The following is a 16,105-nucleotide window of genomic DNA, read 5'->3' as shown; positions in this document are numbered from 1 at the left end:
GTGACTTCAACTACAACGTGAGGAGTCTATAACATACGATCTATACATTACGTGGGAAAGCCTCATATCACGTACCTTCACAGCGTGGGAAAGGGTGGTCCCAGTTGCGGGTGGTACCGTGCTCACAGGTGAGGATGGAGTGACCCATTAGCTGATACCCTGGGAGACATTCAAAAGAAATGGACTGGCCCACGTTGTATCCTGCACCCACCACCACCCCGTAACGGAAAGGCTCCGGATCAGGGCAATCCTGAAGTTCATAAGCTGGGGGATGAGATAAGGAAAAAATAAATTAAAAAAAAAACATGAAGAGACATCAACGAGTTAAACACTGTGATACAGTCTGCTGTCAAAGCTATAATTTTCCCTATTTCTTTATTTGCTTAATCACTTCATTTACACTGCCTGCTTCATAATTGTAATTGTGGGTTTAGGCGATATGGAGCCGCATCCAAGAATCAGCTACACTGACAGGAAGAGGAAACTGTCTAGTCACACTTTAAGTCATACTTTCCATGGAAGAGTTTCACCAACTGAGCTAATTTATGTACAACTTAAAAAAAACTGCAACGTAATGTTCTTAAAGGGACATTTCGCCGATGGTTTTGTGTATGTGCAGTCAGTACTGGTGAGTAACCTGATCGACTGAAGCAATGAAGTCCTCACAGCGCACTATACCGATGGAGAAATCAGAGTTCTCCTGTCTTTCCCACAGCACCGACACGTACCTTCATATCGTCATCCATAACATTCTCTATGTTAGTGTTGCGGGGCGCCATTCACACCATCAGAAATGTAGCTTAGCCGAGAGAACGAGGATGTATCTTGTGAACAGGGTGACTAGGGTAGGTTAGAGTATTAGAAACCCTACTAGAATAGAAACCCTGCTAGTATAGAAACCCTGCTAGTATAGAAGCCTTGCTAGTATAGAAACCCTGCTAGTATAGAAACGCTAGTATAGAAGCCCCTCTCTGGCTGCCAAATGAGTTTTTCTTGCTGCCAAATGATGTCACCATGCATCATTTGGCAGCCAGAAAAAACTCTGTTTCACTGCTGCTCCAGAGGTGCAGGGAGGTTCGAGAACAACTGCAGGTGTTTTTCATGTGCCATCCCTGTCACAGATAGACGGAGATAAGGTTGAAAAATCGAATTTCCCCTTTAAATCACGTCACACCAAGAAGTCTACATGGAGGGAAACATGTTGGCATGTATGCAAGTCAGCAAACGTCACAGTTGGCCCCAGGCTGCCACTGTCACTTCCCTCATCCCGGATACAGATGATGGGCCCCCATGCAACCCCGCTTTAAAGCTGGGACTCGGTGTGAGTATTACCAGACCAGTGAAACATGATACACATTGGAAACACCTAGGTCAAAATACTTGCTCTTGTTTCAACTTCTCCCTTTCTCTTTCTTGTAATGATCACTTTTTTTTTGGGGGGGGGGGGGGTTTCCCCCAATTGTACTTGGCCAATTACTCCATCTTTCCGAGCGATCCGGTCGCTGCTCCCCCCCGTCTGCCGATCCGGGGAGGGCTGCAGACTACCACATGCCTCCCCTGATACATGTGGAGTCGCCAGCCGTTTCTTTTCACCTGACAGTGAGGAGTTTCATCAGGGGGACGTAGTGCGTGGGAGGATCATGTTATCCCCCCCCCCAGTTCCCCCTTCCCCCCTGAACAGGTGCCCCAACTGACCAGAGGAGGTGCTAGTGCAATGACCAGGACACAAACCCACATCCAGCTTCCTATCTGCAGACACAGCCAATTGTATCTGTAGGGTAGTCCAACCAAGCCGGAGGTAACATGGGGATTTGAGCCAGCGATTCCCATGTTGGTAAGCAACGGAATAGACCGCTACGCTACCCAGACGTCCATCCTCCATTTTTAAAAATCTGTTGCTCTCTTTGACCTTCATCCTGCTCACTGCACCACCTGCACTCTTTCTCTTTTACCCTTTCAGCTGCTAAAATGTTCCCTGGGAGCTTTTTTGGAACAAAAAACAAAACAATAGACAGATGGATAGATAGAGAAATAGAGATAGAGGTCAGAGGTGGGATTGATTTGATGCAGCATAGGTAAATTATTCCTCTGTTTATGTATTTATTTATTAATTTAGTTGATTTTTTTTCCTTCCGCTAGCTACAAAAGCCGAGCAAGCATTGAACCTTGAAGAGCCAGGATATAAATATGACTAAAGAAATTGATTTCTATGGCCCACAGCATCCCTTTGTGGGAGATAAGTCATGGGGACCTTTCCAAATATAATGCTTGATTTATATGCTAATGTACACATAATTATGTGAATGCACAGCGCTACCGATCGATTTGCTTGCTCGTTTGTTGAATCACAATATATAAACCTGAGCACCTTGCCGTGGCTGTTGCACCCATAGACAAGGCTTGTTTAGCCTTCGCAGTCTTGCAGATACGCAGTGAAGCCTTGGGAAGGCTAACAACCCTTGAATCATTGGCACATTGCGGATAAATCTCCTAAGTGATCAACTCTTGTTTCATACAGAGATTTATAGAGGTGGGAATTTACTGACTCTGCAGGTTGATTAGTATGATACATGAAGTTCTCCAGGTAATTCAGTAATGTTATTGGTTTATATGCACAGCAAGTCCAGCCCGCAGTGAACTGACACTAATAGTTCATAAATGAACTCACAGACGATAAAAGAAATGTGCTCAGGGATGATGATTTATCCTTCTGCTTTCACGAGTCATGATTCATCCCTGTAACCTTCATTCTCACACTCCCCTCTCTGATTGTGTCAATTCAGACAAATACTTCTGCTCATTATAATTACATTCAATGTCCCACGGCTGAAGAAAATTGAATCACCTCGCTTAATTGAATACCGCATTTCAGCAACAGCCACCAGCAAATACATGTCAACATTTAAGGAAGATGCTGACAAGTCTGACATGAAATGGGGCAAGCGCTCTGTAACATGATGAGCTAAGGTAAACCTTGCCGAAGTACTCTGGTCTTCTCATCTTCAAGAACTTTTACATCATGATGATTAACTGTTCTTTGTTTTTTTTAATTTCCCCCTTTTTCTCCCCAGTTGTACTTGGACAATTACCCCACTCTTCCCGAGCCATCCCGGTCGCTGCTCCACCCCCTCTGCCGAGCCGGAGAGGGCTGCAGACTACTACATGCCTCCTCAGGTACATGTGGAGTTGCCAGCCACTTCTTTTCATCTGACAGTGAGGAGGTTTCACCAGGGGGACGTAGCACGTGGGAGGATCACGCTATTCTCCCCAGTTCCCCCTCCCCCCGAAACAGGTGATCCAATCGACCAGAGGAGGCACTAGTGCAGCAACCAGGACACATACCCACATCCGGTTTCCCACCTGCAGATGCAGCCAATTGTGACTGTAGGGACGCCCGACCAAGCCAGGGGTAACACGGGGATTTGAACCGGCGATCCCCATCTTGGTAGGCAACGGAATAGACTGCCATGCTACCCGGACGCCCATGATTTACTGTTCTTTGCATATCTTATATAGGAGCTATGAACACTGCTTATTAAACACTGTTCTTCTCGGTTCCTTACCTTGGTACTCAAACCTGAAGCCAGGTTTGTTTTGCGAGTGGTCACTATGGAAATAAACTGTGGTCTCATGAGATGTTGTGAGCAAAGAAGAGGTGACATCCTGGCCGCTGAATCGACCAATCACAGTGCTGGTATCCAGGGGACCATTACGAATCTCTAGGAAGTCATGGTTGGCCTCGGTGGAAAAGTTGAAGAACTGAATATGGGCTCCTGAAATGATGAGACACGTCAAAGCTCCTCTCTTGGAGTTACTCAGCAGTCACCAGTAAAAGTCCAAAGTGCAAAAATCATTTATACTATTACAAAGTGTTCATCTACAAGCAAGTGTTTTTAGCTAAGCTACTTTATATGCTAACAACATTTTCAATTTCCACTTGTAATTCTTGGTTGTATAGCAACAAGCCTTTTGTGGAGGAACTACATTTGTCGGTGGAGGGAAATGCAAATATTGAAAACTTAAATAATTTTTCTGGGTTTCTTTGCTTTATAAAACTGTTGCACAAAAGCAATAGAACACTTGAGGTCCCTCTCATGTCCATTCATCCATCCATCCATTATCCCGAACCGCTTAACCCGCTCTCAGGGTTGCAGGGATGCTGGAGCCTATCCCAGCAGTCACTGGACACCCTGGACAGGCCGCGAGGCCATCACAGGGCCGACGTACGTACACGTACGTACACACACACACACACACACACACCCATTCATACCTAGGGGCAATTTAGGATGGCCAATTCACCTGACCTACATGTCTTTGGACTGTGGGAGGGAACCAGAGCACCCGGAGGAAACCCACGCAGACATGGGGAGAACATCCAAACTCCACACAGAGGATGACCCGGGACGACCCCCAAGGTTGGACTACCCCGGGTCTCAAACCCAGACCTTCTTGCTGTGCGGCGATCACGCTAACCACTGTGCCACCATGCCACCTCTCTCATGTCCTATTGCTTAAATAAGTAGGGAAAGAAAGAAAGCATTTATGGAAAGGGAGCAACATATGAAATGTACCTTCCTGTGTCCAAGATACACAACTGGGCTATCTTCTATTTTTTTTTTTAATTCAACAACTGTCATTTCATGGACGTACAAGATGTACAGGGAGAGGTAGTTTGCCGTGTGTTGAGCAGATTGCTATAAGAGGCTCTTCTATAGCTCACCATAACCAACGGGCAGGTAGATTCTCCAGGTGCAGTCACTGTTGCTAGGGTAGTTACCAGGGAAACCAGGGCTGAGGATCATACCCTCCATCTCCTCTCGGATTCCACCACATTGAGCTAGCAGAGGGGCAGGAAGGATATACCATCAAAATTCACACATTGGGGGTGCGGGGGGGGTGGGGGTACTTCTTCCACATGAATGTCAATACTGTTTCAGCAGGAAATGAGTTCAGCGCACCTCTTTGTTCAATGAGGAATACCAAATTGCTGACCTACTTACTGTCAATTCTCCATCTTGGAAAAAAAAGAAGTTGTGTGTTCTAAGCAGCAACTCCAGTAAAGTTTTAGTGAAGAGAGAGGTGCATAGTCTTCGTTCAGACTGACACAGCGGGGGTATGATATTGCATGAAATAGGTCAATTCAGCTCTTACAAATATCAGAGGACTCTGGAGGACTTTGCTCTCTGCGCGCTACATATCAAGGTAGCAAGGCATCTATCTCAGTCTGCCACCATCGCCTTCCTTTCCTGCCCCTTTCATCTTCAACCACTGATGGATTTAAATGTTTCCTTGAGTGAAATGCAGAAATAAGGCTCGAAAGCAGTTCAAAATAGATAAAAGTGGAACTGAAAACTGAGGAGGAAAAAAAGGGATAGGGAGAACACAGAGAGTGAGTCACCAACATTAAAACGATGCTAAAACCTAAAGTGAGAGACTTGGCTGAGTCATGGGAAAAAAAGGAAAGACTTAGAAAGCAAAAAAACAAGCTCCAGGAAGAAGATTAATAAATGAATACTACAAACAGCCCACACAATGGTGGTGAAACTACAGGGGGGGCAGAACTGCTGAGAAATACCCTTGTGTTTCTATAAGGACTAGGAGCAGGGTTAAATGTTATCCCGTGGCAGCAGGTAAAGCCCGGGGTAATCAGCAAACTGCTGATGCCTGTAAACGCGATGAATCTACCCCCGACTTCAACCTATCACAGTGCGAGACTGAACTAATTAGGCTATAGGAGCTTGTTCCAGTAAGTGGAGCCTGTTTGTTAAGGCACACTCTTGCAGGCTCTAAGGAAGGCAGACTCGGGGCAACAAATGGAGACCGTATGTAATGCCCTCTGATGCCCTGCAGGACCTTGAAAGCAGAGTCCAGATATATCAAATCCAAGTCAAAGGTGCATCAGCTCACACATATTTTCCCACATGCACGCACACGTACACGCACACTCATACAAGTGCAACATAACCACAACCTTCTTAGTGGCATTGTGCAGCCTTATTTATGTCGCTGATTTTCTTCCATCTCTGATTTGAGGAGTATTTGGACTTGAGAGCAAGGGTAGGCATAACATGTGTGTGTGTGTCTGTGTGTGTGTGTCTGTGTGTGTTTATGTGCGAGAGACAGAGAAAGAGAGGGCGATAGAGTGGAAAGAAACCCTATCAGAGTGCCAAAGTATTGTTGTCACCTATGTGGTTATATGGTAATCAATTGCTGTTGTGATTCAAAGGCAGGGGATGAGGAGGGAGGGGAGCAGTACAGTCTGTCTACAGGGACCTTGGCCGGAGATGCTTGTATAATGTGTGGAATAATCAGCTGTCACCACAGCAGGACTGTTACCTTGGGTGTGGGTGGCAAGACACATCCTCAAAGAAAAAGAGACAGAAAGCAGAGCGAGTGTGAGTGTGAGAGAGAGAGAGAGAGAGAGAGAGAGAGTGAGGGTGGGGGGAAAGTAGGGGAGAAACTGTGAAGAAAAGGAAAGGGAAACAAAGAGAAAATGAGCAAGTCAGAGAAATAAAGGTCTTTTTACCTATACAGAGGGGAGGAGGGTAGTTCCACCGTCTGACAGGTCCTGGCATACAGGAGATGTGCGAGTTCCCCTGGTGCATACATACGTGCGCGCGCGCACACACACACACACACACACACACACACCACACACACACATACACAAAGATGCACACAGAAAGACAAAGCAAAAAAATTGAACAGGAAATCAGTTTGCCTCTCTCCACTGTCACTCATCTGTCACTCCAGTCCTTTGAACCTGCTATCTCTCTCCACATGACTTCTCTCCCTCTCTCTCTCTCTCTCCCTCTCTCTCTTCTCTCTCGCTGTCCCTCTCTCTCTCTCTCTCTCTGCTGAGCCCGTTTACAACATCCGTCTGAAACGTCAGAGAATACTACAGAGGCGGCATGCAAGCACATCAAATAATCATAGAGTGGTGAGAGGGGGAGGAAGGGAGATTATGGGGAACCACAGATTGCTCGCAAGACTACAATAAATACTGGAACGGGGTGTTTCTTAAAAACAGCCCTTCGGTAGGCTGCCAGGTCAATTGTGCTCATGGCAGTTATGTACTGGCCATCGGGCATACCGGGACGAATCCCGGTGGGCCGCCGCATCGGTGGGCTGATGGACTGTCAAAAAATCCATGACAGCCCTTCATGCCTGTCATTCGGGCTGCACATGAGAGCATGCGTGTCCCGGGACTGGGCACTGGCCAATCACAACCAAGCAGGTTAACATCACAGCAGCGCGCAGCAGTGAGATGGCCAACAAGAGCTGTGGACAAGAAAATGTCAAAAAGTAAAGGAGGGGCCAAAAATAATTAGAGAAAAAAGGAAGCAGGCACTGGAGGCACAGGCTTCCGAATGTAAACAAGCACGAAACCATCTGCATGTGTAGGTGGAGCAAGGCAGTGTTCAATGAGGAAGGCAGAGGATCAGCAAGTAGTGATTATGTTCCAGGGATTAGTCATATCCTAGAAGTGTCATGAGTAAAACTAGGTAGTAAAGTAGTACTAGCAGTAGTACTAGTAAAGTAAAACTAGTAAAGCTATATAGCTAGCTAGCTTGCATGTCCTCACATCTGTAATGTTATTTGTTGTCCTCTGTGTGTCCATACATCAGTTGTGAGACCGTCCTAAAAAACATCCTTGTCAGGTCATATCGACGCATAGCCCATGGCGGCAGTTGTGCACACACCCTGAGAAAAAAATTGACATACTGCGTCCTCAAGTGGCCAGCAACATTATTTAAGAGGAGCAGACTGAAGTGGCAAGATGGATGTCAAGTTATAAGTTAGGTAATTTGTAATTTGTAAACGACCCCACTGATAGGCTGCTTGTTACTATTTCAGCCACGCTGATGGCGTGTTACATTATATGTCTGTGCCTACTGAAATATGTCCTGGAATAGACATATGCTGCTTTCCGTTGCAGAAACCTTTGAATACGTTCAGAATCACCTGTCAACCACAACAACAAAAAAAAGACTATATCATTACCAGCAATGACTAGGATGCTAAATCTAGTGGGCTATAGCCTATAATTGCATTACCCCCCGCTTTATCTGACTATTGTATGTACATATGTAATCAACCTTCACCGACTTGACTCGATATATACACTCACTGGCCACTTTATTAGGTACACCTTGCTAGTACTGGGTTGGACCCCCTTTTGCCTTCAGAACTGCCTTAATCCTTTGTGGCATAGATTCAACAAGGTACTGGAAACATTCCTCAGAGAGTTTGGTCCATATTGACATGATAGCATCATGCAGTTGCTGCAGATTTGTCGGCTGCACATCCATGATGCGAATCTCCCGGTCCACCACATCCCAAAGGTGCTCTATTGGATTGAGATCTGGTGACTGTGGAGGCCATTTGAGTACAGTGAACTCATTGTCATGTTCAAGAAACCAGTCTGAGATGATTCGAGCTTTATGACATGGCAAGTTATCCTGCTGGAAGTAGCCATCAGAAGATGGGAACACTGGTCATAAAGGGATGGACATGGTCAGCAACAATACTCAGGTAGGCTGTGGCATTGGCACGATGCTCAATTGGTACTAAGGGGCCCAAAGTGTGCCAAGAAAATATCCCCCACACCATTACACCACCACCACCAGCCTGAACCGTTGATACAAGGCAGGATGGATCCATGCTTTCATGTTGTTGACGCCAAATTCTGACCCTACCATCCGAATGTCGCAGCAGAAATCGAGACTCATCAGACCAGGCAACGTTTTTCTAATCTTCTATTGTCCAATTTTGGTGAGCCTGTGCGAATTGTAGCCTCAGTTTCCTGTTCTTAGCTGACAGGAGTGGCACCCGGTGTGGTCTTCTGCTGCTGTAGCCCATCTGCCTCAAGGTTCGACGTGTTGTGCGTTCAGAGATGCTCTTCTGCATACCTCGGTTGTAATGAGTGGTTATTTGAGTTACTGTTGCCTTTCTATCAGCTCGAACCAGTCTGGCCATTCTCCTCTGACCTCTGGTATCAACAAGGCATTTTCGCCCACAGAACTGCCGCTCACTGGATATTTTCTCTTTTTCGGGCCATTCTCTGTAAACCCTAGAGATGGTTGTGCGTGAAAATCCCAGTAGATCAGCAGTTTCTGAAATACTCAGACCAGCCCGTCTGGCACCAACAACCATGCCACGTTCAAAGTCACTTAAATCACCTTTCTTCCCCATTCTGATGCTCCGTTTGAACTGCAGCAGATCGTCTTGACCATGTCTACATGCCTAAATGCATTGAGTTGCTGCCATGTGATTGGCTGATTAGAAATTTGCGTTAAAGAGCAGTTGGACAGGTGTGCCTAATAAAGTGGCCGGTGAATGTGTATATATATATAACAGCAATCACTTGTTGTAAGTTTAAGACTAAAAATTAAAAGGTTATGGAGCAAAAGTCAGCTGTCAAGCAAACTGAATGTTTACCACACTTGCTACAAAATCAGCATGTTGTTATGGTTATCCATCCATCCATCCATTATCCAAGCCACTTATCCTGCTCTCAGGGTCGCGGGGATGCTGGAGCCCATCCCAGCAGTCATGCGGTGGCAGGTGGGGAGACACCCTGGACAGGCCGCCAGGCCATCACACAGGACCCACACACACACACACACACATTCATACCTAGGGACAATTTCGTACGGCTGATTCACCTGACCTACATGTCTTTGGACTGTGGGAGGAAACCAGAGCCCCCGGAGGAAACCTATGCAGACACAGGGAGAACATGCGAACTCCACACAAAGGATGACCCGTGACGACCCCCAAGGTTGGACTACCCCGGGGCTCGAACCCAGGACCTTCTTGCTGTGAGGCGACCGAGCTAACCACAGCACCACCGTGCCGCCTTGCTATGGTTATACATAGCAAATCTGTGGCCAGTGCATGAATTCAGAACAGTTTATTAAACTTTATTTGCTCTGCATGGGCATTATACGGTTTTAACACACACCCTCCAGCCAATCAGAAACCGGTATTCTCTGTGGCCGTGGTAGAAATATAAATAATGATCGCAGCAGTTTCTGACAAGGTGATAAAAATAGTCCATTTGTACATATATTTCACAGTTTCCTAGATCGACATCATTACTTCCTTAATGCCTACCCTTGGTGCAAAGCACTTCAATGTCAGGTGCAATAAATTGCAATTTGGCACTCAGTGTACTCTGGCATCAAACTTGGCCATTTGAAAATTAGGAGCACTGTCAGAATTCCTGATCAAGCATGCAGAGCATCACTCTCTAGAGCACTTAAACCATCATTTCAAACAGTTTAAAAACCTGGACCAAACTTTCTTATCTGACACACAAATGGCCCTGCGCATTTCAAGTACATGTGCGCATAAAGATGTGTATTGTCATCATGATCAGGAGCCCAAATAGTGGATTAAATAGTAGATCAAGGGAGGAAGACGTTTCATTACATATATCTTTTTTTGTTGTTGATTTTTCTCCCCAATTGTACTCGGCCAATTACTCCACTCTTCCAAGCCATCCCGGTCGCTGCTCCACCCCCTCTGCCGATCCGGGGAGGGCTGCAGTCTACCACGTGCCTCCTCTGATACATGTGGAGTCACCAGCCGCATCTTTTCACCTGACAGTGACGAGTTTCACGAGGGGGATGTAGCGTGTGGGAAGATCATGCTGTTCCCCCCCAGTCACCCCCCCTGAACAGGCGCCCCGAACAACCAGAGGAGGCACTAGTGCAGCAACCAGGACAAATACCCACATCTGACTTCCCACCCGCAGACACAGCCAATTGTGTCTGTAGGGATGCCCGACCAAGCCGGAGGTAACACAGGGATTCGAACCACTGATCCTCGTGTTGGTAGGTAACGGAATAGACCGCTACTCTACCAGGACGCCCCTCATATATCTATTTTTGACACAGTTTCTTAGTAAAAAAAAGCCAGACATGCTAGCTGCAGTTGTTGTAGTAAGTAGTGTTAAGACTGATACAGAGGACATCTGGGTACTCAAGAAGTTGTGTTTGAACAAGTTCCCAGGCACTGCATCCGTTTAATTAAAGGCACCCTTCGTAATTTGTCACTTCTGTAAATTCTTTACATTATTTAAGAATGTATCCTTGTTTGTCTTACTTCCTCTTAGTAATGTTAATATAGTTGAGTTAGTTTGTAAAAAAATAGTGTCTTTAGATTGTTTGCACATTTGGTTGATACAGTACATAATATGCAAGAGCTCTGAACATCACTGCGACTCGAGAGAGTTGGTACCATACGGGAGTCAGAGAGAGGGTCTGTAGCCAGAATATTTTGTCGAGACACACCTACTCAGACCATTTTAAACTGTTAGCTGGTGTCCGGCTGTCAATAAAGCTGTCGGTTGCAACTTGCAAGGCCGGGTCAAGAATAGCAACAAGTCCATCTCATATTTCAACTTGTCTCAGCCAACGCCCAAATACACAAATTACTCTAAAATGTCTGTAAAGATTGCATTCACTCAGTCGACCTCCACTTGTGTGACAATGATCTGTCAGCAACTGTGGGATATAGTTGCCCTTTGAGGAGATAAAGAAAGAGCAGTAATGCCCACAGAGGGTTTGGAGAGGATCAGGATGATGGAGAAGAGAAGGAAAAAAATAATAAATCGAAGCGGTTTTAGAGACGAGGTAGGCAGGCCTTAGACACGTCTGCATTGCTTATAAGCCTGTGCTGCTCTGCCAAATCCTGAGGGGTTACATGTAAGAGTGAAATCTGACCCAGAGATTGATATTGGAGGGCAGATGTTAGGGGTTGTTGGTGAGGGAAGGGGGGAAAAGATTGGTGGTTTACCTGCAGTGTGTATCCGGGTTCACACTGGAAAGACACTACGTTGTTCATCTGGAGGCGCTCCCCAACTTTGATGCCATTCATAGGAACAACAGGCTCCGGACAGCTGGTGAGTGACACAGCTATGAAGTAAGAAAGGAAGGAATAGAGGAAGAAAAGACAAGCACAGAGATGAATATGAGAAATATTCATTCATTCTTTCGTTTGTTCTCCCCTCCCCCCTTTTTCTCCCCAATTGTACCCGGCCAATTACCCCACTCTTCTGACCCATCCCGGTCGCTACTCCACCCCCTCTGCCGATCCAGGGAGGGAGACTGCCACATGCTTCCTACGATACATGTGGAGTCACCAGCTGCTTCTTTTCACCTGACAGTGAGGAGTTTCGCCAGGGGGACGTAGCGTGTGGGAGGATCACGCTATTCTCCCCAGTTCCCCCTTCCCCCGGAACAGGAGACCCAATCGACCAGAGGAAGCACTAGTGCAGCGACCAGGACACACACCCAAATCCTGCTTCCCACCCGCAGACAGAGCCAATTGTGTTTGTAGGGACGTCCGACCAACCTGAAGGTAACACAGGGATTTGAACCAGAGATCCCCGTGTTGGTAGGCAACGGAATAGACCGCCATGCCACCTGGACGCCTAGTTTGTTGTCTTTACCGGCTTAAACCATTTAAGGATCGCCTGATCGGGGCGGGGGGCTGTTGGAGCCTAACCCGGCGTTTTTGAAGCAAGAGGACGAGGAGAAACCCTGGACAGGTTTCCAGTCTGATTCAACTGAGGAAAATTCACAAAAATAAGCAAAAAATAATGACGAAGGTCCACACAGACTGAACCCAGGAAATGTCTGACGTGTTTCCGTGCAAAATCTGGCTGTTAGACAGAGACATGTAAGCAGATGTAACGCTGCGAAGTGCAGCCTTCAATAACGGTAATACCCTCTGGATGTTGAATGTGAAGGGTACATTCGGTTATGTGGTGCGAACGGCGCTAAACTTACTTTTGTACTCTAGTCTGAATCCAGCAGCGGACACGCTGATATCGGAGAAGAAATGGAGGTAGAGTTGATTGGAAGTGCTGTTGAGGAGCGCCGGGACCGTGGTGCCTTGGAGAAAAGATTAATAGTACAATTTAGTACCACTATCTTTTGCATAGGAAGACGACCATTATCTCACCGCTGAGAGAAGCGTGTTGATTGGTCTGTGTGTGTGTGTGTGTGTGTGTGTGTGTGTGTGTGTGTGTGTTTGGGTGTATATATTACACCCTGAGAGGAACAAATTAAGGGGATGGAGGGGAACAGAATATTGCTGCCTACAATACTTGGAAAAGTTGCAGAGGCAAATGTGTCTAAAGGCAAGAAAATGACAAATTACTAAAGAAAATATTTAGAAAAAGAAAGTTCTTTCCCCAAGAACTAAAAAAAAAAACACGGCCAGAGAGTTTCCAGATACCGCCTCAGATTGCTGGACGTTTAATGTTAATGACTCCAACTTATGTGCTTGGCATTTCTCTCTAATCTCTTTTGTTGGAGACTCGTCTAACATTTACTTTTTGTCCAGTTCAAGCATAAACTAAATGAGAATCCTCTACCGCCCCGTCCCGGCTGTGAGGGTAGAGCTACAGACGCTGTGAACAAACGCTTCACTTCATCTCCTCACAGGGAAGCCTAACCTTTTTAAAAATGCACCAACAATATGCCAGGTGGAAATCAGACAGAGTGAATTTCCCCATAACTAAGCCGCCTGCGTTTTTGTACTCGCATCGCCACTTTTCAAAGCCAAATACCTGCAGCAAGATGGAGCCCCCATTTTGTTCATTATAAAGTTTTACAATTCTGGGTAGCCGGCCATGGCTTCATCTTAAATATGGGGAGAGGTCATAAAGTGCCATCCTTTTCTGGCAACTGCAGATAAATGATTTTTAAAAGCAAATTTGTCAAAGGTTGAAGTGCTAAATGCATGTACTAAACCTTGATAAAAACACGCTGGCCATCAAATGAGAACAAATGACTACACACCTGGATGCACCCCTCCCCCCATCCTCTCTCACACACACACACACGCACACACACACACACACACACACACACACACACACAGACGGAGAAAGACAAAGCGATACCTGAAAAGCTGCCCAGCATGGTGTCAGTGTTGTCTCCTCCATCAAACACTTCCAGGGAATCCCAGTTCTGCTCCGTGACGAAACTGATCACCTGGATCTGAGAGAGGGAGGAAAGAGGATTATGGAGAAGGGATAAGAAAACAGAGAGTCGTGAAGGAAAGTAAGGAGGGACAGAAAAAGAGAAACGAGTGAAAACGTGTGAAGGGAATGTGTGTTGGCATTTGATGAACCCAGTTCAGGATGAAGACAGGGACTATCACGGGATGACACGGGCCGCGGCAGAGAGAGAATGTGAATATGGAAGAAAATAAAAGTGGGCAAGACCAAAATATAAAGAGAGATTGTTGGAAAAAAAGAGAGTGAATGACAGAAAAGTGGATGAAAGATGATAGCAGGTGTGATCATTTGACCATTTGTTCATATTTTGCACGTAAAAATCACATTTTGAAGAGTCAATTCACTTCTTGGTCAAAATGAGACAGTTTCCACATTTCAGCTTAGAAAAAGCTATTGATGCGTACAAAAAGTGATAAGGCATCGCCAAGTACTCCTCAAAAGTCTTAAAATATATTGAGCTCTATTTTATCACCTCGAGATGATATCACGTTTTATTTTATTCTGCTCCTCTCTTCGGGTTTTTATGGGAACGAGGCGGTTATGGGTGCTTTAAATGTATTAATATACTATAAATCTGTCTTTTTCTGTTTATCCTGCTTTAAAGAGGTACTAAACCCTTTTCACATTTTTGGAGCTGAAAACCTGTTGGTGTGGATGAAGGGTGGGGGAACCGATTGCCCTCAAGATGAATTCAGCAACAAATGGGACCTATCACACGCCTGCTTCGAGGGCAGAATCGATGTTTTGCTCCGGGGCAAACTGCACATCATTGATGATCACCCACCTCCCGATGCTGATGTCACTTTGGGGCATTCAAGATGTCGAGACCCATGTGACATAGGTGAGATATGAGGAGTCCAGCGTGTTAGACCAATGAAATATGAACCAAATAGAAATGTGTCAGATGGCTTTCGGGTAGATTAGTGGTCTATTTCGTTGCCTACCAACACGGGGATCACCGGTTCGAATCCCCGTGTTACCTCCGGCTTGGTCAGGCGTCCACTATTGGCCGTGTCTGCGGGTGGGAAGCTGGATGTAGGTATGTGGCCTGGTCACTGCACTAGCGCCTCCTCTGGTTGGTTGGGGCACCTGTTCGGGGGGGGGACTGGGGGGAATAGCATGATCCTCCCACGCGCTACCTCCCCCTGGCAAAACTCCTCATTGTCAGGTGAAAAGAAGCAGCTGGCGACTCCACATGTATCGGAGGAAATGTGGTAGTCTGCAGCCCTCCCTGACTCAGCAGAGGGGATGGAGCAGGGACCGGGACAGCTCGAAGAGTGGGGTAATTGGACAGGTACAAATGGGGAGAAAAAGGGGGAAAATCCAAAAAAAACAACAACCCTAAGTTCCATCCATCCATTATCCAAGCTGCTTATCCAAATTAGGGTCGCAAGATGCTGGAGCCAATCCCAGCAGTCATTGGGCGGCAGGTGGGGAGACACCCTGGACAGGCCGCCAGTCCATCACAGCGCCCACACACACACACAAACACACACACACACACACACACACACACACACACACACACATCCACACCTAGGGACAATTTAGTACGGCTGATTCACCTGACCTACATGTCTTGGGACTGTGGGAGGAAACCGGAGCACCCGGAGGAAACCCACGCAGACACGGGGAGAACATGAAAACTCCACACAGAGGACGACCCGGGATGACCCCCAAGGTTGGACTACCCTTGGGTTCAAACCCAGGACCTTCTTGCTGTGAGGTGACCGTGCTAACCACTGCATCACTGTGCCAAAAACAAAAAAGAAAGTTAGCCGACCAAATCCTCCGGGTAGATTAGTCCCAACCTGACAGTGTGACACCATCATGGCCTATTGATCTACACCGACCACCTTTTTCAAAGTGTGAGCAGGCTAAAAATGAGTATGCACTTACTGTTTAAGAAGGCAAGGTGGCAGAACATTACACACCATCTTTCTTTACTTTCTTGCCCTCTTTCAAGAATGTGGCTGTGAATTTGAAATCCAAAAGGATGTCGAACAACATCAAATGACCATTTTATTTGCTATGATCGATATTGCGTGTGGTTGGAACTAGGCA

General features: G+C 46.3%; 1 protein-coding gene across 1 annotated transcript in view; it reads right to left on the bottom strand.

Annotated features, from left to right (window-relative positions):
• The window catches only part of csmd2 (CUB and Sushi multiple domains 2), a 366,715-nt gene that overhangs the window by 66,834 nt on the left and 283,776 nt on the right, over positions 1–16,105 (bottom strand). The window contains exons 37-43 of the mRNA XM_056298741.1: positions 13,925–14,021; positions 12,804–12,908; positions 11,809–11,927; positions 6,530–6,599; positions 4,724–4,840; positions 3,564–3,773; positions 76–264 (exon numbers count right to left, since the gene is read on the bottom strand). Of these exons, the coding sequence (XP_056154716.1) occupies positions 76–264; positions 3,564–3,773; positions 4,724–4,840; positions 6,530–6,599; positions 11,809–11,927; positions 12,804–12,908; positions 13,925–14,021 (907 nt within the window). The remainder of the gene's footprint in view (positions 1–75; positions 265–3,563; positions 3,774–4,723; positions 4,841–6,529; positions 6,600–11,808; positions 11,928–12,803; positions 12,909–13,924; positions 14,022–16,105) is intronic.

The sequence above is a fragment of the Lampris incognitus genome, chromosome 18 (genome assembly GCF_029633865.1).
Source record: "Lampris incognitus isolate fLamInc1 chromosome 18, fLamInc1.hap2, whole genome shotgun sequence".
NCBI classification, from domain to species: domain Eukaryota; kingdom Metazoa; phylum Chordata; class Actinopteri; order Lampriformes; family Lampridae; genus Lampris; species Lampris incognitus.
Note: the sequence above shows the minus strand (reverse complement) of the source record. Positions and strands in the feature narration are given on the sequence as shown.